Below are 24750 nucleotides of genomic sequence, written 5' to 3' on the forward strand. Positions count from 1 at the left end.
GCACCACATTTTAAAAGCGTTGATTCTATTAACAACTAGCCATCATCAAATAAAGTTTATAAAGTGCAGTCTGGCTTATTTATTAAAAAGTGAGGGAATGTAAAAGTAGGGAAAAGACTGCACTGACTAAACCAGAACTTTTCTTTATTAAAGTTCTGTCCTCACAGCCCACTGTGATTTATTTACCAGTAATAAATAGGCAGTTTGTCAAACCTGTCACTAGTCTATGAGCATTAGACGTGCTCCACAGCTCTGTGAGAAACCAGCTCACATAATTGCTATTGCATCCTAGGAGTCCGTAAGGCCAGCATCTACTTAGACATTTCTGTTTTGAAGTGTATATTTCATTTTATTTTTTTTCTCATAAATTAATAGTACACACTTTTTTGTTCCTTCTGGGCTGATCATTCATTCTCAAAATTCTCAATTCACAGTTAAAATATGCATTCTGCAAATACAGATTTTCCTATTTCTGAGATAGGAGATGACAGTTGGAGCTCATGAAGTTCTATGGAGAACTGTAACTGTCGTTTCAGGAGATCTTGCAACAGAATGTTTGACTCTGCCTCTAGCACCTCCCTCCTTTTCCCTCTATATAGAAGTATACAAACAGCAACTGTCATCTCTCTTAGTAATTGGATAATCTGTCTTCACTCAATACAGATTTTACCCATAAATCGAGAGAGAAAGATCAGTACTGGAGGAGAAAAGGCAGATTTCTCTGATGATACAATGTTCCATATTTTCATGGATACTAAATTTTTGTGAAAGTAAAATTAAAACGACAATTATTCTTTTAAAAAAATAAATACAATACCGTATTTATTGAAATAACACATAAGCTGGGTTTACACACTGCAACATCTCAAACGACATCGCTGTAACGTCACCGGTTTTGTGACGCAATAGCGATGTTGTTTGCGATGTTGCAGTGTGTGAAACCTATCAGCGACCTGGCCCCTGCTGTGAAGTTGTAATCGTTACAAATCGTTCAGGACCATTCCTAGGTCCTTTGTTTCCTGCTGTGCAGCATGCATCGCTAGAAAGTTTCAGTGTGTGAAAGACTTTGCAGAGACTTTGTTAGCAACTTCCCTTTCAAAAGGCTGCTTATCAACATCCCCAACAACCAGCTAGGTCGCTCTGCAGGTCCGGATCGCTGTTGCGTTGTTGGCCAGGTTTGCCTGTTTGACAGCTCACCAGCGACTTAGCAGAGACTTAGGGAGGTCGCTGTTACGTCACAAAACCGGTGACGTTACAGCGATGTCCTTTGCGATGTTGCAGTGTGTAAACCTAGCTTTACTCTCATACTTGACCAACTAACTCAAATCCATAATACAGGGGTCAGAGAAAATCACTCAATCAGTGTATATGAATGAAACATATATACAATACACTAACAGTGATCATCTAGCAAAGACAAATACATTGTATGCGGATCTTATTACCGGACAAACAGTTGACTCACAATCAAATAGACCTAGGGGTAGATATAGGGTGAGTGTAGACAAACACAGCCCACAGCTGGAGATTTTAATGAGAGATAATTCCTTAAAAGGAACCTGTCCCCAATTTTTTCCCTTATGAGCTGCAGCCGCAACCAGTGAGCTCTTATATACAGTATTCCAGAATGCTGTATATAAGAGCCCAGGCCGCTATGCTTAACGTTAAAAACAGTTTTATAATACTCATCTAGGGGGTGGTCTGGTCTGATCGGTGTCGCTGCTCTCGGTCCGATGCCTCCTCCATCTTGTGGGATCACCGTCCTCCTGCCCAGCCCCATGTGCATGACATGTCCTGCGTCATTCACACAGAGGCCTCCATTGCGTTCTTGCACAAGTGCACTATTATTATTATTTATTAGTATAGCGCCATTTATTCCATGGTGCTTTACAAGTGAACAGGGGTATACATAAAAACAAGTCCACCAATCATTAACAATACAAAACAGACTGGTACAGGAGGAGAGAGGACCCTGCCCGCAAGGGCTCACAGTCTACAGGAGAGGTGAGGATTAGAGATGAGCGAACCGGTCGTGGTTCGGCTCGAGTTCGGTTCGCCGATCGGAGGTCCCGTTCGAGTTCGGTTTGTCGAACGTTCGACGAACCAAACTCGAACTGCACAGGAAACAATGGCAGGCATTCACAAACACATAAAAACACCTAGAAAACACCCTCAAAGGTGTCCAAAAGGTGACAAACAACTCACAACACAACACAAACACATGGGAAAGTGACAAGGACATATACTCATGCGAAAACAAAAGAGCTGGACAAGGAAAAAGAGGAGGACACACAGATATATGAGTATATGCAAGGAAACGTCGATGCCATTACTGTGCAACTTGAGCCCTGCTCATTTTAGGCTTCCAATCTGGATAAATTGACTGAGCTTGCCACGTACGCCTTGGGGATCTTGTCGTGTCCTGCAGCCAGCGTTGTCTCGGAACCTGTCTTCAGTGCTGCTGGGGGTCTGCTGGCAGATAAGCACACGTGTCTGTCCACTGACAATGTGGACATGGCTCTCAGAGGACTTTTCTTCCCCTGGGTCAGCCAGGGGAGGTGAAAGGCACGCGTATTTTTGAGAGTGCTTCATGCAAAGCATCTTTTTCTTTTTCAAAAGGGGGGTCAACTGATGCCAGTCAAGTGGGGTGTGTGTGGCCCAATTAGTGGAAACGAGGGAGACTGTGGTTGGAGTCCCCTCGCTGTGTTTGTAAAAGAACCAAGATGAACAAGTCATGGCTCTCAGAGGACTTTTCTTCCCCTGGGTCATCCAGGGGAGGTGAAAGGCACGCGTATTTTTGAGAGTGCTTCATGCAAAGCATCTTTTTCTTTTTCAAAAGGGGGGTCAACTGATGCCAGTCAAGTGGGGTGTGTGTGACCCAATTAGTGGAAACGAGGGAGACTGTGGTTGGAGTCCCCTCGCTTTCGAAAAAAGAACCAAGATGAACAAGTCATGGCTCTCAGAGGACTTTTCTTCCCCTGGGTCATCCAGGGGACGTGAAAGGTACGCGTATTTTTGAGAGTGCTTCATGCAAAGCATCTTTTTCATTTTGAAAAGGGGGGTCAAGTGATGCCAGTCAAGTGGGGTGTGTGTGGCCCAATTAGTGGAAACAAGGGAGACTGTGGTTGGAGTCCCCTCGCTGTGTTTGTAAAAGAACCAAGATGAACAAGTCATGGCTCTCAGAGGACTTTTCTTCCCCTGGGTCATCCAGGGGAGGTGAAAGGCACGCGTATTTTTGAGAGTGCTTCATGCAAAGCATCTTTTTCTTTTTCAAAAGGGTGGTCAACTGATGCCAGTCAAGTGGGGTGTGTGTGGCCCAATTAGTGGAAACGAGGGAGACTGTGGTTGGAGTGCCCTCGCTGTGTTTTACATGATTTTCGAAGGGCATGACATGACTAAGAGGTTGAGTTTCATCATCTGCAACTTGTTGGCAACAGAAAGGCTGCCTTTACACCCTTTTGAGACCGAGGATTTTCGAGACCTTATGCCCATTGCAGTGCCCCAAGAGCCGATGGCCAGTCATCACTCCTTCTCCAAGAAAGGCATGCCCGCGCTACCACAGCAGGTTGCACACAACCTCACCGATTCCTTGAGAAACTCTGTGTGTGACAGGGTGCATTTCACCACAGATACTTGGACCAGTAAGCATGGACAGGGGAGTTACATGTTGCTGACTGGGCACTGGGTAACTATGGTGAGAGATGGAGAAGGGTTTGCTGTACAAGTCTTGCCGTCCCCACGACTTGTGTGTCAATCCTTCCTCTGTATGTACAAGTTCCTCCACTGCTTCTGCCTCCTCAACCTCGTGTGGGTCATCCACCTCGGCCCAAACCCTGTGTGGTCAGGCCACCCTTCCTTGTAACTGCGCCCAAGGAATCCCACACACCTCCTTACTATGCTGGCAGCAGAGCTCAAGGCCATCAGGCGGTCAAATATTTACTTTGAAATGTAGGGGAAATGTGAGACACCGCTGAGGAATTGTGGATGGTTAGCTCTGGAGAGTGAGACCGAGTTTCATCAATGGTTGTCTCCACTCAACCAGCAGCCAGGGAAGGTCGGGTGCGACAATGATGCAAACCAGTCTGCGACCCTTCTTCAGGGCAATGTGACACATGTGCCTTCTATGACTCACGTGTTGAACCTGGTTGTCCAGCAATTTTTAAAACACTATCCCGGCCTTCATGGCCTTCTGACCAGGGCACGGTGTAACGCCTGCCTGGATCGACACACTCAGATGGGCTGTAAAGGATAGGCTAGAGGGAAGCCACTCACCAAGCTGAACACCCAGAACCCTGAAACCCTTTAACCCCTATACAGTGATTTGGAATTACACATGGCCCAAGTTGATCAATATCTGTGGAAGGCTGCAGTTCCAGAGAATAGTAGTCATGCAGGGTCAAAACATTAATTGAGGAAGAGGAACAGAATGGGATGGCCAGGACTTAATCAGAAAACAAGCAGAGGTGAAATGCGGATCGGCCAACGAGGTACATAAACAGCAAGCAGGAAAAGTAGTCACAGGTAACAAGCACACAAAATCATAAAACTGAACTGGGGGTAACAGTAACAAGAGGTTCATAGCTTTGTCTGGCAGTGGTCTGCAGATAGGAGGGGCCTAAAAAAGGGTGCGGTGTATTCCCATTGGTTGTAGCTGAATGATGGTACTTCATCTGTGAGATACCCACCACCTACATTCAGCCTGTGGTTCTGCATCTGTCAAGGTAACGCAGCCCAGTGGGTGAGCATAATCTGCGTCCACCTGCGCCGCTGGCATCGACTCCTTTCCCATCATCAGCACTATGCACGAAAGGAACACGTTGTCACCTGGCGACCGGAGTACAAATTGATTGAGTGGACTACGTTGGTGACTTAACAGCCGTGTGCGGCAATGATGCAAACCTGTCTGCGGCCCTTCGTCAGGGCAATGTGACACACGTGCCTTGTATGGCTCATATGTTGAATCTGATTCTCCAGCATTTTTTAAAATACCATCCCGGCCTACATGGCCTTGTGCAGCGGGCACGCTGCTATGTGCTCACTTTCATCCTTCGCACCCAGCAGCTCAACAACTTTCATCGCTCCTGAAGTCTTAGGGTATGGCGGTTAAATGCCTGAAATGCGATGTTCCGACACGCAGGAATTTGAATCTGTACATGCTGCAGCGTCTGTGGCAGCACCGCAGAGCCCTGCTGAAATACGGTATGACGTATACCCTGGGCTAACTTGATCCAGAGGTGGTGCAGATCACGCTGCTGGAGTGGTGTCAGATCAAGGACCTATGCACCCTTCTACACAGTTTACAAATATCGACGACGATCTTTAGCACTGGCGATGCCATTCTCAGCGTGACAATTCTGGTCATCTACAAGATGGAGCACACTGTATGCATTATTCGGAGTCAGGTGTTGGTCCAAGAGGAAGGGGAGGAAGTACAGGAGGAGTCATATGCAGAAGGGATAATAAGATCTACAAGGTCCATGTAAGGGGTGGACGGACCCCTTACCCAGAGGCACAGTTCCCCCTGAAGATGCCCCCGCCGGGGTAGCTAAAGTTGTTAATGTTTTTATGCTTTATATTATTAATGGGTTTTCCCTAGATGTCAGAGGGGGGCGGCTGTCCCCATAGGAACAGTACAGGAGAGAGGAGGAGCCGGACAGTCTAGGGGGAGGGGGAGAGAGTGCTGTAGGAAAGAAAGTTTTAGTTTGAGGCAGTTGATTCCGGGACGGGGGAGAAGGAGCAACGGGGGCAGAGTGTGGGAGCTATGGTGGCAGATAGCGAAAGAAAGGAAAAAGAAAGTGTCCTAATCGGTGAAACAGAGTTGTGTGGGTCAAGTCTGTGGTAGCCGGAGCGGGAGCCTAGGTGAAGAAAACTAGAGTAGCCGGGTAAGGCCCCCTGAGAAGAGAAGACAGGAACAGTTTTCCCCAGCAGGAGTAGTGAATTGACGTTACAAGATTTGTGCCTCTGTTGTGAAGATACGTGCAATAAAATGCCTTTTGATTCAACTGATGCCTGCCTGCGGAATTTTCCTGAGTCTGTCAGCGTGCTCCCTTCATCCACACTCTGCCCCACAAAACAATCCCCTGTCCCAAAAGTGACGGCTGATACATGAAGGGGCCACGACTACAACCCCCGAGGCACCCCCGACACCCCGTTACATGTGGCGTAGTCGGCAGGATGCGGACTATCTGCGGGGGGTCCCGATCCCTGAATGTGAAGACCAAGTGGTGCCTAAGGTGTTGGACCAGGCACAAGATGGCGCTAAGATGGCCGCCGTCTTCACGAATACAGTAAGTGAGCGGAAAATTGGCGCCAAACGAAAAACCCTGAGCTGGCCGGCGAAGAAAAAGAAGTGCAGAGTGCGCCGCCCAAAGAGGGGAGGTACTGGCCCCAAGATGCTGCTGAAGACATGTGAAGAGGGCGGCGTTACAGAAAAAAAGAAGTGTCGCCTATGCTGGGTCGATCTGGTGAGCGAGACTGGGGGTGGAGTGTATACAAGAGCGGGAAAAGAAGGCCCGCCTCCACCTTCCCCAGCATCTCCACCTTCCCTGGCGCCATTACAGGAAGAGCTGCAAGAGACGCCAACTCAGCAACTGACTCTAAGTGAGATGGAGACGCAGACAAAGCAGCGAGCAACCAGCCTAGGAAGAGGACGCCCGAGACAGAGCGTGGCCGAGGAGGCTCTGACCACAAAGTTACCGGCTGTGCCAGGAGGTCCGGAGCGGCCCGCAAAAGTAACGTGGGTCACGTCGTGGGATGCTGTGACCGGAGAAACCTCCACGGAAGTCCGGGCCACGTACAAGACGCAACTGCAGCCGGGAAGCGAGACACTGGGAATACCCCTTCAGAGTCCGGGGGTGGTTACGCCAGTCAAGGTAGGACCTCCGGCCCCCACGGAAGTTCCGGCCCCGGGGGAGCAACATGCCCCGGAATTTGAGGAAGATGAATGGGGATTTTTCTGGGAACCGGTAAAGCCGGCGCCCCTAACCCGACGACAGTCCCCGCCGCCTGAGATAGATCCGGTGCAAGAAAGACTTCTGGCCGAGACCGTGGCCCGGGAGATGATGGCCGGTCCCCTTAGTGAAGCTGTTGACCGGCAGTGCAGCATTGGCACCGTGGTCAAATTTAATCAGGCCGAGGGATACGGGTTCATAGAAGATGATGAGACCGGGGATCACTTCTTTTACAACCGGGTCAATCTGGACATTGAGGGGTTATCCCAACGCCTTCATACCCTGTACCCAGGGGAGAAAGTGAAGTTCCGGAGAGAAGTGGGATGTCGGGGTCTATTTGCAGTGGGGGTGACCCGGATGCCCACTGCTCAGGAGGCCGCGCAGTGGCAACAGGAGATTGAATGGGAGGAATGTCAGTACCGGAGACGTACGCAACAGAGACCGGTGCTGGCCGAGACCTGTCGACCGAGAAACACGCTGGCGGTGTCGCCAGAGATGGTTGCAGGACCGATAGCTGAGCCGGAAAAGGGAACGCCGGCGGTATTGGCGATACGCCAGAGTATGGTGACGCACCCGGTGGTCGTTGTTGGGAGTCCACAGCCGTCCCATCCAGCTACCCAGTCACCTCCGCCGGGGATCGAGGGGTCCAAACCGGAGTCAGAGGACTTGGAGATCCCGGCTAACTATGAACCGTTCCGGAGACTGCGTCGCTTGCCAGGCCAGTCCCTCTCTGATTATGTGAGGGCTCAGCGGGCTGAATGGCAGCGCGCTTATCACCCCGCGTGAATCTTAGCGATTGGAGGTGATGAACATACATGTGCCGAGAGCCGGAGTTGAAGAAAACCGGTGAAGATTTATAGTTACCGCAACGTTTAAGCTACTGAGCCCGGAAGGAGCCTGATGCCGGACTGCACAGAAGACTCCCTCCGTGACTGTTACGGAGACTTTATTGCCTGTTGCTTCCTGCCGACAAAGACCGGGAGTGCTGGGAGAGCCTCCGGGCAGAAGACCGACTAAGACCGGGAGCGCCTGTTGAGGGCCTCCGGGCAAATAAGCTACAAAGACCGGGAGCTCCCAGGAGGGACTCCGGGCGCCGAACTTGTGTTTTTTCTATGAAGGTTTTAAAGTTTTGTATTACAGATACGAGCCTTGCCGAGAGGCTAAGGCAAAAAAAGGGGAGGAATGTAAGGGGTGGACGGACCCCTTACCCAGAGGCGCAGTTCCCCCTGAAGATGCCCCCGCCGGGGTAGCTAAAGTTGTTAATGTTTTTATGCTTTATATTATTAATGGGTTTTCCCTAGATGTCAGAGGGGGGCGGCTGTCCCCATAGGAACAGTACAGGAGAGAGGAGGAGCCGGACAGTCTAGGGGGAGGGGGAGAGAGTGCTGTAGGAAAGAAAGTTTTAGTTTGAGGCAGTTGATTCCGGGACGGGGGAGAAGGAGCAACGGGGGCAGAGTGTGGGAGCTATGGTGGCAGATAGCGAAAGAAAGGAAAAAGAAAGTGTCCTAATCGGTGAAACAGAGTTGTGTGGGTCAAGTCTGCGGTAGCCGGAGCGGGAGCCTAGGTGAAGAAAACTAGAGTAGCAGGGTAAGGCCCCCTGAGAAGAGAAGACAGGAACAGTTTTCCCCAGCAGGAGTAGTGAATTGACGTTACAAGATTTGTGCCTCTGTTGTGAAGATACGTGCAATAAAATGCCTTTTGATTCAACTGATGCCTGCCTGCGGAATTTTCCTGAGTCTGTCAGCGTGCTCCCTTCATCCACACTCTGACCCACAAAACAATCCCCTGTCCCAAAAGTGACGGCTGCGCCGGGGGTTAGCCTGATACATGAAGGGGCCACGACTACAACCCCCGAGGCACCCTCGGCACCCCGTTACATCCAGACGGTGAGCGGCACCTAGGCGGAAGTCAAGGGACGGTGGGGGAGAGGGATTAACAAGGGCGCATAGTATCTGCAAAAATTGTTGAGGAAGGTGCAGGAGCCCATGAAGAAATGGAGGACGAACTGGCGATGGGCATGGAAGACTCAGCAGATGAGTGAGAGCTTGCTCACATTTAGGTTGTGTGAGGTTGGGGGAGAGGGCAGAGGAAGGAGGCACGATTCTCACCTCTCTGCCACCAACACACCAAGGACTTGGTCCTCCTGGATGCACAAGACACATGAGCGCCTTCTTGCTGCACTACTTACAACATGACCCTCGGATTGTACGAATTAGAAGTAATGCTAACTACTGGGTTGCCACACTGTTAGATCCCCGGTACAAGTCAAAATTTGGCAAAATAATTCCTGCCATAGAAAGGGACGCACGTATACAGGAGTATCTGCAGAAGGTGGTACGGATTCTTAGATCTGCTTTTCCAGTAAACAACAGTGCTGCACAGAGTGAATCTCAACGCTTTGTCATGGATAGGAGGAAATGGTCTTTTACTTGTCCACATCTGAGGGACCAAGGGCTGGCTGCTGTGCTGAGATGGCATTGAGTACGGTGTCCCTGCAGAGTTGCACTTTTGGTCATATACAAAATGAGTTCAAAAAGGACAGATGCTGGTGGAAAGGGGAACAGGTGTGTTGTAAAGGGGAAAAAAGTTTTTGTCCGTGGGTTTGTTGGTTAAGCAAAAGTAACATTTGATGAAGAAACACCATCTGTTACGGTGGGACTGGCAGATTTGGATAAGTTGGTATATACTATGTTACCGCTATATAACGAAAATTAATAAGAAAAGAAAGAGAAAGGTATATATCCCCATCAGCAGTCAATGTCCACCGTGCTCCCAGATGGAAAAGGAGAGGTTGGCAACTGGAAGGTTAGATGGAGGATACAGATCTGTGTGGCTATGAAACTAATAGTTGCCTGAACCGAGTTAGACGCCACTCGGATCTGGAGACTGGGAGCCCTGTTAGCGTCACAGGGTCCACACTCCCACCCAGCCCAGTAACTCCCTGTTAACATCACAGGGGCCATTCAGTACGCTGACCGTGTGCATTGGGGCCACACCTGTGGACAGCAGGCGCATCAGCAGCAGCAGGCCTGTTAATGCCACTGGGCTGCACAAGCAGGACTTTTAGGACAGGAGCTGGTCTTAACCGTTCTGCGTTACCAACTGTGGTGGCGGCCTGCATCGACGCCCTATCCCTGCCTACCTCTGGCCTAAAGCCGAAATGGGTTCAACACATGGAGGTGTGCTCTTTCGGAGCATAATAGAAGACTCCTTGTTGGCTCCAGCCCGTTTTATAACCTTGGTCCGCCCCAAACCAGGGTGGACCACAATGCACCTCCTGGAGACAAAAGCAGAGTGACACGTCATGAGTGGCATAACTAGCGTCCTTTTTGGAACCGAAACTTCAATAATGACCTCATGGCTGCCACGACACAAACACCTCACCAGTTATCGTCTGACCATCAATAATGAGGTGACAAGTCATAGGGGCGGGCCTCTGCAAGCCATTTGGGAGTGGCTTGGCCACATCGTCAGGACACCTGATGCCCTGTGGTCTATATGGGCCCCCCACATCAGGGGCAGGGCCAAAGAGTTCATTACCGGACCTAGTCTCTGATGCAGTAAGTGCCTGAGCATGCTCAGTTGCATGAAATACAGTCTCTGGAAAAAGACTATCAGCTTTAGCATGGTGTCTAGGCACAAAACAGGACTTAGACCCGGCACGGAATAGTGTGGGAGCATGTGCTGTATCCTGAAATGAAGACTTAGCCTCAGGAATGGCACAGTCAGGCTGAGCATACTCACTAGGCGAAACACTGTAGTTAGGGTGCAGCTGGGGTAAATCGGCACACGCATGCGCACTAGCTGCCTCTCCACACTTAGACGTGGAGTAGAAATTGCTCTTCGGGTGTGGACTTGGAGATGCTGTCTATGAACAGAAGGAAAAGCTAAAGGAAGCACCACTTTCTATCCCTCTGAATTATCAAATGCAGCAATGAATTCCCTGAGTTTGCTATAAAATTAGCGTAGCAAAATGTGCATGAGGGTGTCATGCAGAGGTGCTGCAAATAGATTTGCACCAGTGGGACACTAATGGAAGTCCAACAGGCAGTTCTATGATGCCACTAAATGGCAGTATTTTTTGCTATCATTATAGCTTATTAAAAACAGAGCAGGAGGGTGTCCTGCACAGGTGCTAGAAATAGCTTGGCACCAGTGGGAAAATAATGAAATACAACAGCCAGTTCTATGATGCCACTAAATGGCAGTATTTTTTGCTATCATTATAGCTTATTAAAAACAGAGCAGGAGGGTGTCCTGCACAGGTGCTAGAAATAGCTTGGCACCAGTGGGACAATAATGAAATACAACAGCCAGTTCTATGATGCCACTAAATGGCAGTATTTTTTGCTATCATTATAGCTTATTAAAAACAGAGCAGGAGGGTGTCCTGCACAGGTGCTAAAAATGGCTTGGCACCAGTGGGACAATAATGAAATACAACAGCCAGTTCTATGATGCCACTAAATGGCAGTATTTTTTTGCTATCATTATAGCTTATTAAAAACAGAGCAGGAGGGTGTCCTGCACAGGTGCTAGAAATAGCTTGGCACCAGTGGGACAATAATGAAATACAACAGCCAGTTCTATGATGCCACTAAATGGCAGTATTTTTTGCTATCATTATAGCTTATTAAAAACAGAGTGTCCTGCACAGGTGCTAGAAATAGCTTGGCACCAGTGGGGCACTAATGAAATACAACAGCCAGTTCTATGATGCCACTAAATGGCAGTATTTTTTGCTATCATTATAGCTTATTAAAAACAGAGCAGGAGGGTGTCCTGCACAGGTGCTAGAAATAGCTTGGCACCTGTGGGGCACAAATGGAGTACAACAGCCACTTTTTGTATGCCACTAAGTTGCAGCAGTTTTTGCTATTATTATAGCTTTTAAAAACAGAGCATGAGGGTGTCATGCAGAGGTGCTGCACATAGATTTGCACCAGTGGGGCACTAATGGAGTACAACAGCCACTTCTTGTATGCCACTAAGTTTACTCAATTTTTGGTATTATAATGTCTTAGTAAGTACCAATGAGTTTGAGTGTGCAATGCAGGCAGAGGTGCTGCAAATATCTTTGCACTAGCGGGACAATACAGAAGTCCAACAGCCACTTTTTGTATGCCACTAAGTTGCAGCAGTTTTTGCTATTATTATAGCTTTTAAAAACAGAGCAGGAGGGTGTCATGCAGAGGTACTGTAAATAGCTTGGCACCTGTGGGGCACAAATGGATTACAACAGCCACTTTTTGTATGCCACTAAGTTGCAGCAGTTTTTGCTAGTATAATGGCTTAGTAACAATGAGTTTGAGTGTGCAATGCAGGCAGACGTGCTGCAAATATCTTTGCACTAGTGGGACAATACAGAAGTCCAATAGCCACGTTTAGGATGCCACTAAGTTCACTCAGTGTTTGCTAGTATAATGGCTTAGTAACAATGAGTTTGAGTGTGCAAAGGGCAGGAGGGTACAGTGGCAGGGTTGTGGGTTTCTGGGTAGAGGAAAGGAAGCCTGCCTTTCTACCCCTCCTAATGGGGGAAATGCAGCGAGGAAATCCCTGACCTTAGCTACACAGACGCTGTCATCTTGTGTAGCTGTTAAACTCTGTTTTCACGGACCTGTCACCTATGGCTCTGATCCTGCCGGTATTAGCCCTTAAAAGGACTGATAGAAAGTGCTATCCCTATTCTGTATAGCGCTGTGTATAGAGCGTACACAGCAGTATCAGCGATAGGAGCTGTGCCAGTGATGACTGACACCAAGGACGCAGAAGGCAGATAATGGCATGCTGGAGGAAAATGTCCGGTTTTATAATGCAGGGACATGTGACATGGACATCCTATCACACATGCCGTTGCTTCTCTGGCTAAAAGTCCACTTAGCTGTGTGTGTGTCTGGGATTGGCTGACATGCTGGCCCGCCCCACTACACGCGCACGCTTAGGGAAGGAAGACAAGGAAAAGAAAAAAAAAATGGCGATCGCCATTATCCATACAGCAGTGATCTGAATGCGCTGTTCCCGCACACTATACACTGAAATGTCATAATAGTGTGAGTCACAGAGTGACTTACACTATTACAGCGGAAAGCCAGCTAGGAATTAGCTGGTCTTTTTGCTGCTAGAACCGTTCTCGAATGTATCTAGAACTATCGAGCTTTAGCAAAAAGCTCGAGTTCTAGTTCGATCTAGAACAGCCCCCAAAATCACTCGAGCCGCGAACTGGAGAACTTCGAACCGCGAACCGCGCTCAACTCTAGTGAGGATACAATAGGTGAGCACAGAGCTGGTTGCGCAGTGGTGTACTAGACTGAGGGTTATTATAGGTTGTAGGCTACAATATTTTGATCTTCCCTCAGCTGGACAGATCAAAGTGCGCATGTGCAGGAGTGTACACTGGATCCCTGTTACTCCTGCTGCACCATCTGACCTGTAATCATGATGTGACTCATGTATAAAGGGTTCTGTTTGGCGGGCACGGTAACTTTTGAACTATAGGAGGGACCTTGCATAAGAGTATATTCAATTTGATCCATTTTTTCATATCCATAGTGTCGGTCCAAAGTGGGAGCTATTACCACTAGACCTTCATGTAACATTTGTGGAGATTTTCTGTATCAAGCTGAAACCCTGACAAGCCTCCTTATTGATCCCGCTTTCTCATCTATGTGGGGGGAGAAACGCGTAGAGGTGGATATGGTCTGAAAATTGTTCTGAGCGTATATTTGTTCATTGTCATTCTATTACTTGCATGTCATGTGACACTGTTGGGTTACAAATACACTGTGTGCAGAATTATTAGGCAAATAAGTATTTTGATCACATGATAATTTTTATACATGTTGTCCTACTCCAAGCTGTATAGGCTTGGGAGCCAACTACCAATTAAGTAAATCAGGTGATGTGCATCTCTGTAATAAGGAGGGGTGTGATGTAATGACATCAACACCATATATAAGGTGTGCTTAATTATTAGGCAATTTCCTTTCCTTTGCTAAAATGGGTCAGAAGAGAGATTTGACGGGCTCTGAAAAGTCCAAAATTGTGAGATGTCTTGCAGAGGGATGCAGCAGTCTTGAAATTGCCAAACTTTTGAAGCGTGATCACCGAACAATCAAGCATTTTATGGCAAATAGCCAATAGGGTCGCAAGAAGCGTGTTGGGCAAAAAAGGTACAAAATAACTGCCCATGATTTGAGGAAAATCAAGCGTGAAGCTGCCAAGATGCCATTTGCCACCAGTTTGGCCATATTTCAGAGCTGCAATGTTACTGGACTATCAAAAAGCACAAGTTGTGCCATACTCAGGGACATGGCCAAGGTTAGGATAGCTGAAAAATGACCACCTTTGAACAAGAAGCATAAAACGTCAAGACTGGGCCAAGAAATATCTTAAGACTGATTTTTCAAAGGTTTTATGGACTGATGAAATGAGAGTGACTCTTGATGGGCCAGATGGATGTGCCAGAGGCTGGATCAGTAAAAGGCAGAGAGCTCCACTCTGACTCAGACGCCAGCAAAGTGGAGGTGGGGTGCTGGTATCATTAAAGATGAACTTGTGGAACCTTTTCGGTTTGAGGATGGAGTGAAGCTTAACTCCCAGATCTACTGCCAGTTTCTGGAAGACAACTTCTTCAGGGAGTGGTACGGGAAGAAGTCGGTATCGTTATAGAAAAACATGATTTTCATGCAGGACAATGCTCCATCACATGCATCCAACTACTCCACAGCGTGACTGGCCAGTAAAGGTCTAAAAGTTGAAAAAATAATGACATGGCCCCCTTGTTCACCTGATCTGCACCCCATAGAGAACCTGTGGTTCCTCATAAAATGTGAGATCTACAGGGAGGGAAAACAGTACACCTCTCGGAACAGTGTCTGGGAGGCTGTGGTGGCTGTTGATCGTAAACAGATTAAGCAACTGACAAAATCTATGGATGGTAGGCTGTTGAGTGTCATCATAAAGAAACGTGGCTATATTGGTCACTAATTTTTTGAGGTTTGTTTTTGCATGTCAGAAATGTTTATTTCTAAATTTTGTGCATTTATATTGGTTTATCTGGTGAAAATAAACAAGTGAGATGGGAATATTTTTTAGTTTTTATTAAGTTGCCTAATAAGTCTGCACTGTAATAGTTACCTGCACAAACAGATATCCTCCTAAGATAGCCAAATCTAAAAGAAACCCACTCCAACTTCCAAAAATATTAAGCTTTGATATTTATGAGTTTTTTTGGGTTGATTGAGAACATAGTTGTTGATCAATAATTAAAAAAATCCTCTAAAATACAACTTGCCTAATAAGTCTGCACACGCTGTACATGTGTCTTTGAGACAAAATGCATACCACATAATGTGGTTAACAGCAGATTTCCACACTGTCATGCTCAACCCCCTCCTGATGTATTTTTATCCTCCTGCCTCTGCCTGCATTTGAGTGATAGGATCAGTGAGGACAAACCTTCGAGGAACGGAGGCACCACTTCTATTGTTTAAGGTGTTTTCACTCCGTGGTTAGGAAGGTGACAGTTTTTCAAGCGTTAACTTAGTCCCTTATCACCTCCTTGTTATTGGTGAGACGGCATACCTTTTGCGTGTTTCCAAATATGTGTTGTATTGTCTGAATTTTCTATCTTTGTCTTAAGGGTACTAGTTTTTGTCATCCCTTACTTTTTTATACTTACCAATAAAGGTTATATTTTAATACAGGTTGGGGTAATTTTTCCGGTCTAATATAATATGACCCCAGGCAAAATATCGATTTAATGTTTTTGAGTTAGACTAATTGGATTTTCCAGATTTTTAGTGATAGGTTATATGACATATTACATCTCTATATAAATTAAAGACTGTGGCCTGTACTAATTTTATGAAAATTAAAAAATCACAGTTCTGGATTTTTTTTTTGTTCTAAAGTCCATTCAGTATGTTAGATAATATAAAAAAGTGAACATCTATGGAATAGAAAAATCATCAATGTCACCTTACTGTCGTTATTAATTTATGACCTAAAATCTGCTGAACTAAGCTTTTTAAGGATAAAAATGCAAATGCTGCTAATGAATGGACGTGGAGGACTGAAATATTAATAGACCGTGATATGTGGAAGCAATGTGTTCACTGTTTTCACCATGCAAATGCTAGCTGAATCTTAACCCATTGTTTACAAGTGAGCATTCAACTGTTATGTCTGGAATCTTATTTTTGATTAATTGAAATCTACATTTTATTAGTAAGAGAAAATCAGCCAAGGACGTGTTCAGTCACTTGTATACTGATAGCCAGATTCTAAGGCGGGTTTTGCACACTACGACATCGCAGGTGCGATGTCGGTGGGGTCATGTCGAAAGTGACGCACTTCCTGCGTCGCTCTCGACATCGTAGTGTGTAAATCCTAGATGATACAATTAATGAGCGCAAAAACGTTGTAATCGTAGCATCGGCGAATTCCATCGGCGAATTCCATAATTACGCTGACGTGACGGTCCGATGTTGTTCCTCACTCCTGCGGCACCACACATTGCTGTGTGTGAAGTCGCAGGAGCGAGGAACATCTCCTACCTGCGTCACCGCAGCTCCCGTCGGCTATGCGGAAGGAAGGAGGTGGGCGGGATGTTTACATCCCGCTCACCTCTGCCCCTCTGCTCTTATTGGCCACCTGCCGCATGACATCGCAGTGACGCCGCACGACCCACCCCATTAATAAGGATGCGGTTCGCCGGCCAGAGCGACGTCGCACGACAGGTGAGTGCATATGAAGCTGCCGTAGCGATAATATTCGCTACGGCAGCTATCACAATGATATTGCAGCTGCGATGGGGGCGGGGACTATCGCGCTCGGCATCGCAGCATCGGCTTGCGATGTCACAGCGTGCAAAGTACCCCTTACAGTGGTACATGCAATGCATATGATTTTCTTGTTCAAGGAGTTGACTGTTGACTGAGCTTATAGATATATTAGGGGACATTTCGCTGTTTGCCAGGCCCGAATCTCATTGATGCTAACGTAGCTACACCTACAGTTCATACTTCTCCAATAGACTACACTATTTAAGGTTTACACATTAGATTGTTTCGTTGAAGCGATGGTCGAGGGACCACTGCGGTGCAGAGTACAATTACTGTACAGAAAATGAGGTTGCAGAAACAAGGGTGCAGCTTTATTTACAAGAAAGAGATAAGCAGTTATGCAAGTGAATGGGGTTATGCAATGCAGCAACAGTAAGGCTATGTGCGCACACTGCGTTTTTTTGACGCTGCGTTTTTGTGCGTTTTTGGACGCTAAAAACGCACAAAAACGCACCTGCGTCGAAAAAACGCGGCAAAAAACGCACGTGTTTTGCCGCGATTTGGTGCATTTTTTTGCTGCGTTTTGCTGCGTTTTTGCTCACTGCGTCCTTATGCGTTTTTTATCAGTGAACAAAAAAAAAGGTCTGATGTCATTTCCTTCTTCAATGTGTTCTTCATTCATCACTAGTGTATGCAGAAGAGCAGACAGCTGCAGAACTACAAGGCTCAGCATACTCCATCCACTAGTGTATGCAGGAGAGCAGACAGCAGCTGCAGAACTACAAGGCTCAGCATGCTCCATCCAGGACTGTATGCTGGAGGGAGAGTCAGGGGGAGCAGACCTACAAGGCTTAGCATCCTCCATCCAATAGTGTATGCAGGAGAGCAGACAGCAGCTGCAGAACTACAAGGCTCAGCATCCTCCATCCAATAGTGTATGCACGAGAGCAGACAGCAGCTGTCGAACTACAAGGCTCAGCATCCTCCTTCCAGGACTGTATGCAGGATTTCTTTGCCCCCAAACAAAAAAAATGACGTGGGCTTCGCCATATTTTTGTATGCTAGCCGGGTACAGCAGGCAGGTACGGGCTGCCCCCAACCCCCAGCTGCCTATTTGTACCCGGCTGGGAACCAAAAATATAGGGAAGCCCTTTTTTTTTTAAATTATTTCATGAATTTCATGAAATAATTTAAAAAAAAAATGACGTGAGCTTCGCCCAATTTTTGAGTCCAGCCGGGTACAACTAGGCAGCTGGGGATTGGAATCCACAGTGCAGGGTGCCCATGCTTTCTGGGCACCCCCGCTGTGAATTGCAGTCCCGCAGCCACCCCAGAAAATGGCGCTTTCATAGAAGCGCCATCTTCTGGCGCTGTATCCAACTCTTCCAGCTGCCCTGATGCCGGGTGGCTCGCCGGGTAATAATGGGGTTAGGGCTAGCTGTATAGCTGGCCCTAAGCCCGAAATTCATGCTGCCATGCCAATATTAGACATGGCCATCATGAATTTCTAGTAAAGATAAAAAAAAAACACAACACACAGAAAAATATTTTTATTAGAAATAAAACACAACACAATTAGTGACTCCATCTTTATTGAAATAAAGAACCCCCCTCCGCAGTAATCCTGGGTCAGGGTCCCGCGCCATCCAATCCGGATCCAATATCATCTGATCGGTTTGCTGGAAGGTAAAGCGATCAGATGATGTGTCAGGATCAAGTGCCTGAATCCCATCACACATCAGCTGATTGTATAAAAGCCGATTATACAATCAGCTGATGCATCGGTGCAAAAAAAAATAAAAAAAATAATACTCACTTATGTGCTGATTACCGGCAGCTCCTGGAGCGATGGGGCGGGAGTCTGATCCCGTCCGATCGCTGCAGCAGCTGCCGGTAATCAGGGATGAAGTCTCCTGACGCATCCGCTGATACCGGCCGGGCGCCCGCGTCACCGCGATACTTACGATCACCTGATGCATCAGGTGACTGCATCAGGTGATCCATCGCCAGGTCCTGCATCCATCGGAGCTTTCCCGGCCGTCTGCACACAGCCGGAGCGGGGGTGGCGATACCGTGAGAGGATCTGGGAGCGGGCATGGCACCGGGAGTCTGCAGACAGGTGAGTATAACTTTTTTTTTTTTTTTTCTACTGTTTACTTTTGTTTTTGCAGCCGCTTCCACCTCCCACCCAGACATGGCGCCGCACGGCAGCATACATGCACAGGACGGGAGGTGGAAGCGACGGTGACGGTACCGGGAGGATTCACGCTTCTGTGTTTACTGACAGAAGGAATCCTCTTCCTGTACACGTCACTTTACTACCCACCTCCTGCATTTATAGCTGTGTTTTTGGTCTTAGAAACGCACCAAAACGCAGCTATTTGCGTTTCTCATTGCGTCTTTCAACATCCCATTGCACTCAATGGATGAAAAGCGCAGTGAAAAACGCGGGAATAATTGACATGCTGCGTTTTTGTGGCACCACAAAAAAGCAGCTGAAAAAAAACAGATGTGCGCGGACAGCAAAAATGAAAACTCATAGACTTTGCTGGGGAAGCAAAGTCCTGCAGTTTTGAGGCCAAAAACGCACCCGAAAAACGCGCAAAAACGCCGCGAAAAACGCACTGTGCGCACATAGCCTAACACTGACCTGGAATCTCTGGACTCCTCCAGACGTCATCTTCTCCTTGGTTCAGATTCGCCGGCCTTGGTAAAATCTTCTTCTCGGTTCGGTACTCATCCAACAGAGACCAACAAACTCTCACGGTCTGGCTCGCGGTTAGTTTCTCGCAGCCGGCAATATACTGCTTCCGACACTGTGTTTCTCAGACTCCACACAGGCAGCATCTCTCTTTGCACACACACAAGCCCAATTTGTCCTGTCCTCGCCAGAAGCTCTTCAGTCTCTCCTTCTCCCTTTACCACACTTTTTTGCCTGGTTAGTCCAAAAGCTTGCAGTTCAGAGAGGAGTCCCCGGCTCTACCGGACAGTCAATAGGACAGAGGAAACAGGGGAGCACTCTCTCTTAAAGGTGATGTGTTCTCTACCGTTCGTAGGGGCAATACCCCTACATGTATAGTATACAAGACATATAGATGTAGCTGGTGCCATTGCTGAACCCTGGAATTTCAGCACCAAGTACAAGCTTATGACTAGTAAACTTTACTATTACTCCAGGGAAAAAAAGAGCTCCAGGGAGACTCGATTATTTTGACCACTGTTTTTAAATCGATGCCCAATGTTATAAAGGTCTAAAGAATATTCTTTCCTTTCTTTTGTAGGTGTTGGGATGTGTGTACAACCATTATATCTGGGAGAAATTGCTCCCAGAAAAATAAGAGGCCTTACATCGGTTGGCATTAATATCTTCCTGACTACTGGGATCTTAACAGGACAAATTGTTGGCTTACGGTATGGACTGTCTAACATTACAGAAGATTACAGAGATGCTTAACTAAGGCGCAAGATGTAATGTCCCATTTACATTTATTAAAATAGTTATTTATTTTTAGATCAAATAAGATATAACACTTTTTTATTATTTTTTTTTAATCTGATATCCAATAGTCCTGAACATTTGAGAATCTGGCTCCTCATGCATCTCGAGATGCTAGATGTAAAAACAATATCTTAACAGAGGTCATTTAACTTATTTACACTGGGAAATGCAGTTTTCTTGTATGAAGGGCATTTGATATGCTACAATACTCGATTCTTGCATTACACATAAAAGAAGGAAGATAGTATACATTAGGCCTCATGCAGACGTCTGTGAGCCACATGATTTTCTCAGATACACTCAATAAAGTCTATTTAGTGCTATTCACATCTCAATGTTTTTTTGCAGACTGTGGGCTCGATTCATTAAAACTGGCATTTTTTTTACGCCAGTTCTAATGATGGGCATGTAGGAATTAGAAGAGCCACATATTGCTGGTGTGCGCCTCCATGTTCCTTGTCAGAAATGTTACTCCAGTCAGGCTTTACTGGCAACCTCTATGCTGTGTAGACGTCAGGCGAAGGAGCTGTCAGTGAAGCAGGAAGAGGCATTGCTGGGCAAGTAATAGATCTGGAGTGACATAGGCTTCAGACAGACAGCTTCATTCACATATCAATTGAAACGCTGATTTCTCAGTAACGGAGAAACGGACTGGTCTCGTAGAGGTATTGATGGACTTGTCTTTGAAAGAACTATATGTACATATACTGTAAAGGGTAAAATCATGCTTACAGATTCCCTTAAAACAGACTATCCTAGTGATAGGCCAGTTAAAAATAATACTTTAATTTTTCTTTCTTTTTTTTACATTTCAAAGGTATGTAAAATACTGCCCATCTTAAATGTATGTAATTAATATATTGTATAACTCTATTTACATAGGTTTGCTATGATCTGACAGTCTGAATAGTCATATGTGTATTGTTGTTTCTCGTAGAGAGGTGCTGGGTGGTGAAAACTCCTGGTCTTTATTGCTGTCCTCTTGTGCCATTCCGGCATTAATTCAACTATTGACACTACCATGCTTTCCTGAGAGTCCCAGATATCTTCTAATAGAAAAGAAAGATGAATATCGGTGTCAAAAGGGTAAGTCATAAACATTCACATTACCAAACCATACAGGTGATGACATTGCTCTCAAAACAGAGCAAGACAGAATTCTCCAGAAGAGTGTAAAGGCCCCGTTACACGCTACGATATTACGGGCGATATGTCGTCAGGGTCACAGATTCTGTGACGCACATCCAGCATCGTTTGACATATCGTAGCGTGTGACAGCTACGAGCGACTGTTAACGAGCAAAAATACTCACCTTATCGTTGCTCGTTGACACGTCGTTCATTTTCAAAATATCAGTCACATTCCTAGATGCAGGTTGTTCGTCGTTCCTGAGGCAACACACATCGCTCCGTGTGACACCTCAGGAACGACGAACACAGCTTACCTGTGTCCCGCCGGCAATGAGGAAGGAAGGAGGTGGGCGGGATGTTACGTCCCGCTCATCTCCGCCCCTCCGCTTCTATTGGGCGGCCGCTGTGTGACGTCGCTGTGACGCCGAACGTCCCTCCCCCTTCAGGAAAAGGATGTTCGCCGCCCACAGCGAGGTCGTTCGGGAGGTAAGTACGTGTGACAGGGGTGACCGACTTTGTGCGACACGGGCAACAAATTGCCTGTGACGCACAAACGATGGGGGCAGGTGCGATCGCACATGCGTTCGCACGATAAATCGACGCGTGTAACGGGGCCTTTAGTGACAGTGACCCACAGATCAGTGAAAGCAAGTCCAGTCACAGTGCCCCTGATAAGTGCCAGGCACAGTCCCCATAGGATGTAGCCTGCTAAAGTGTCTTAAAGCAGTAACCAGAGGGCATCGTGTACTCATATACCAGAACAGTGCTCATTACAACAGCCTGAGAAATATTCCAAATACTATGCCTCCAGAACAGACCAAGTCATAGTGATCCCAAGATGCAGCCCTAGAATAGTGATCACAGTGCCCAAAATACAGTGCCAGATCATTCATGACCCATACATGGTGTCTAGATAGGACAGACAGTCACACTGAATCAGAATAATGTCCACAGAACAGCAACAAACAAAGAACAGTAGCTCATCTATTAGCCTAAGTAGCTCCAGAACAGTACTATCCAGAATGCCACCATTATAGATCCAAGCACAGTAGTCAACAGTGATAACCACAGGCTTAGGTTTATTTTATGACTTATTAGGTGAACGTGGAGGATTTTTTTTTCTATTTTTTTCTCATCTTTAACATGTACTATTATATTTTCTTCAACCAGCACTGAAATCATTTTATGGGTCAAACCACTTCCAAATGGAAATGGAAGATATCCAAAAAGAATCGCGTGCTTTAAACGGTGAAAAACAGAAAAAGATTCTGGAGCTTTTCTTCGATCAGTCAGTGAAATGGCAACTGATCACCATCATTGTGACTAACATCGGGCAGCAGCTCAGTGGGATCAATGCAGTAAGTGCTAAACTTTCCCTACATGGAATACTATGCTTGACCACATATCCACATCCACATAGTGATCACCAAGTAGGCGGACTAAGCAGTAATCACGCTATTATCCGCTGATTTCTACAGTTTGAATCTGTAGATTGTTCCATGCTCCTTGACATGTCATGTTCTTGAGATAGGTAAAAGCGTTGCTTTGTCATCTGATGGCGCACCATACAGTACTGTGGCACACATTATTAACATAAATAAATAGATAACAGAACAAGCGCACTATGAGAAGCATCCGTGGAAACCTTTTAGCATTTAAATAATAAGAACTGCTCACCTTTGCTGGTTGTGCGCCCCCGCACAACTTCAGTAAAAGCTTATCAGTCTGGAGTTCCTCCGATCTGAATCCTGTGTTCAGGCTTAGACTTGGGGTATCGTTGTCGGCTACTGAGTTCCACCGGCACCATGGAATTCAGGTTTTTTTGGTCCTCGATCCTCCAGCTAACCAGCTGGATTCTTTAATGGGTCAGCAGGTCCTTTGCAGCTATTACCGATTCCCAATAGGGAGAAGGTATATGGATAGATTTCTTTCGGTCTAAATATAGCGCAATAAGGACGTCTGCTGGTGATATTTGTTGTACTTTATTAATTAATTAGGTACTCCTATTGATACAACGCGTTTCAGCAGAAATGCTTTCATCAGGTATCCCTGATGAAAGCATTTCTGCTGAAACGCGTTGTATCAATAGGAGTCAGCAGACGTCCTTATTGCGCTATATTTAGACCGAAAGAAATCTATCCACACATTATTAACAGACAGCCTCATTTCACCATGTAAGTCATTGATTATAAATATTAGACACTTTTGCTGAAAACCACATTCTAGTTTTAGACCACAAAGATCAATTATAGTTACTTGTCATCTTATATTATATTCTGAATGATTTGGGGTCAGATTTGCTGACAGTTAGGTCACCCACGTTGCCAATGTGCACTGTAATTAGTAAGACTCATTTCTAATGTGTATGGCTACTGAATGTAGAATAAACTCAGATAGAAACAATTTCACATAGACAATAAAGTGATCATCTCAAATAAAGCTTAATTGTGGGATAATGAAGGTACATAACTTTATGAGCAATGTTTCCACTCCTATAAAAACAAAAAGACTACAAAAAAACTGAATACAAACCTGCTATTAAAAGTATATCACCTATAACAGGTCATATACCCTATATATGCATATGTTGGTGCCATTTATTTCATTATCTTTCCAAGTATCATACCCAGATAGATTTGTGGTAGAATTTAACACCTTAACAAGCCGGTAATAATGGTAAAATGTGGGTTCCTATTGAAGCATCTCTATTTTCTCCTAGTACTTGGTCCACTTTGATCTGGACCACAAATCCTTTTCCTCCTCAACTAAAACAAAATAAACTGTATACTTCTCACACTTTTCTTCTATGGCTTTAAGTAATGTTTAAGCCATCTAAAATGATGCTTTTATTTCTAACCTTTTTACTTGGAGAGATCATTAGTTCATTACTACTGATGAACGAGCACTAAAGTGATGGACGCTCAGAGATGTTTGACTCAAGTACAATAGAAGTCAATGGGTGACTAGACTATATTTTTCCTGAATCCCCAGTCTGTTACCTGCCCTGACACAGTCTCCGGCTACCACAGTCCCCATCATCCGCAGGCAGAAGATATCACACGGTCACCTCTATTCTGTCCTCCCGGTAACCACATTCCCTATTACCTCATTGCAGCTGGCATCTCCCCGCAACTTCAATTCCATGTGATCCATCCAAATTTCCCCACCCTGTCAAAATAACTGTGTGCTTAGTTCCTATCAAGTCCCCGTTCCAGAAAAGAGACAGATTTATGTTATGGAACGGGGACCCGAGCGGAACTAACTGCACAGTTACTTTGGTTGGGGGGGGGGAGTGGACAATTGGACAGTGCATATGGAACATAAGTTGCCGTGCAATGCCAGCTGCACCTGGATAATAGGTTGCCGGGAAGACAGAACGGAGGTTG

At 46.2% G+C, this 24750-nt stretch overlaps 1 protein-coding gene across 2 annotated transcripts in view; it reads left to right on the forward strand.

Moving 5' to 3' along the window:
* The window catches only part of LOC142298032 (solute carrier family 2, facilitated glucose transporter member 11-like), a 154000-nt gene that overhangs the window by 87089 nt on the left and 42161 nt on the right, over positions 1-24750 (forward strand). For both annotated transcript variants that reach the window (XM_075341740.1, XM_075341739.1), the window contains exons 5-7: positions 20017-20146; positions 21172-21320; positions 22535-22722. In XM_075341740.1, the coding sequence (XP_075197855.1) occupies positions 20017-20146; positions 21172-21320; positions 22535-22722 (467 nt within the window). The remainder of the gene's footprint in view (positions 1-20016; positions 20147-21171; positions 21321-22534; positions 22723-24750) is intronic.

This window comes from Anomaloglossus baeobatrachus, chromosome 1, assembly GCF_048569485.1.
Source record: "Anomaloglossus baeobatrachus isolate aAnoBae1 chromosome 1, aAnoBae1.hap1, whole genome shotgun sequence".
NCBI lineage: Eukaryota > Metazoa > Chordata > Amphibia > Anura > Aromobatidae > Anomaloglossus > Anomaloglossus baeobatrachus.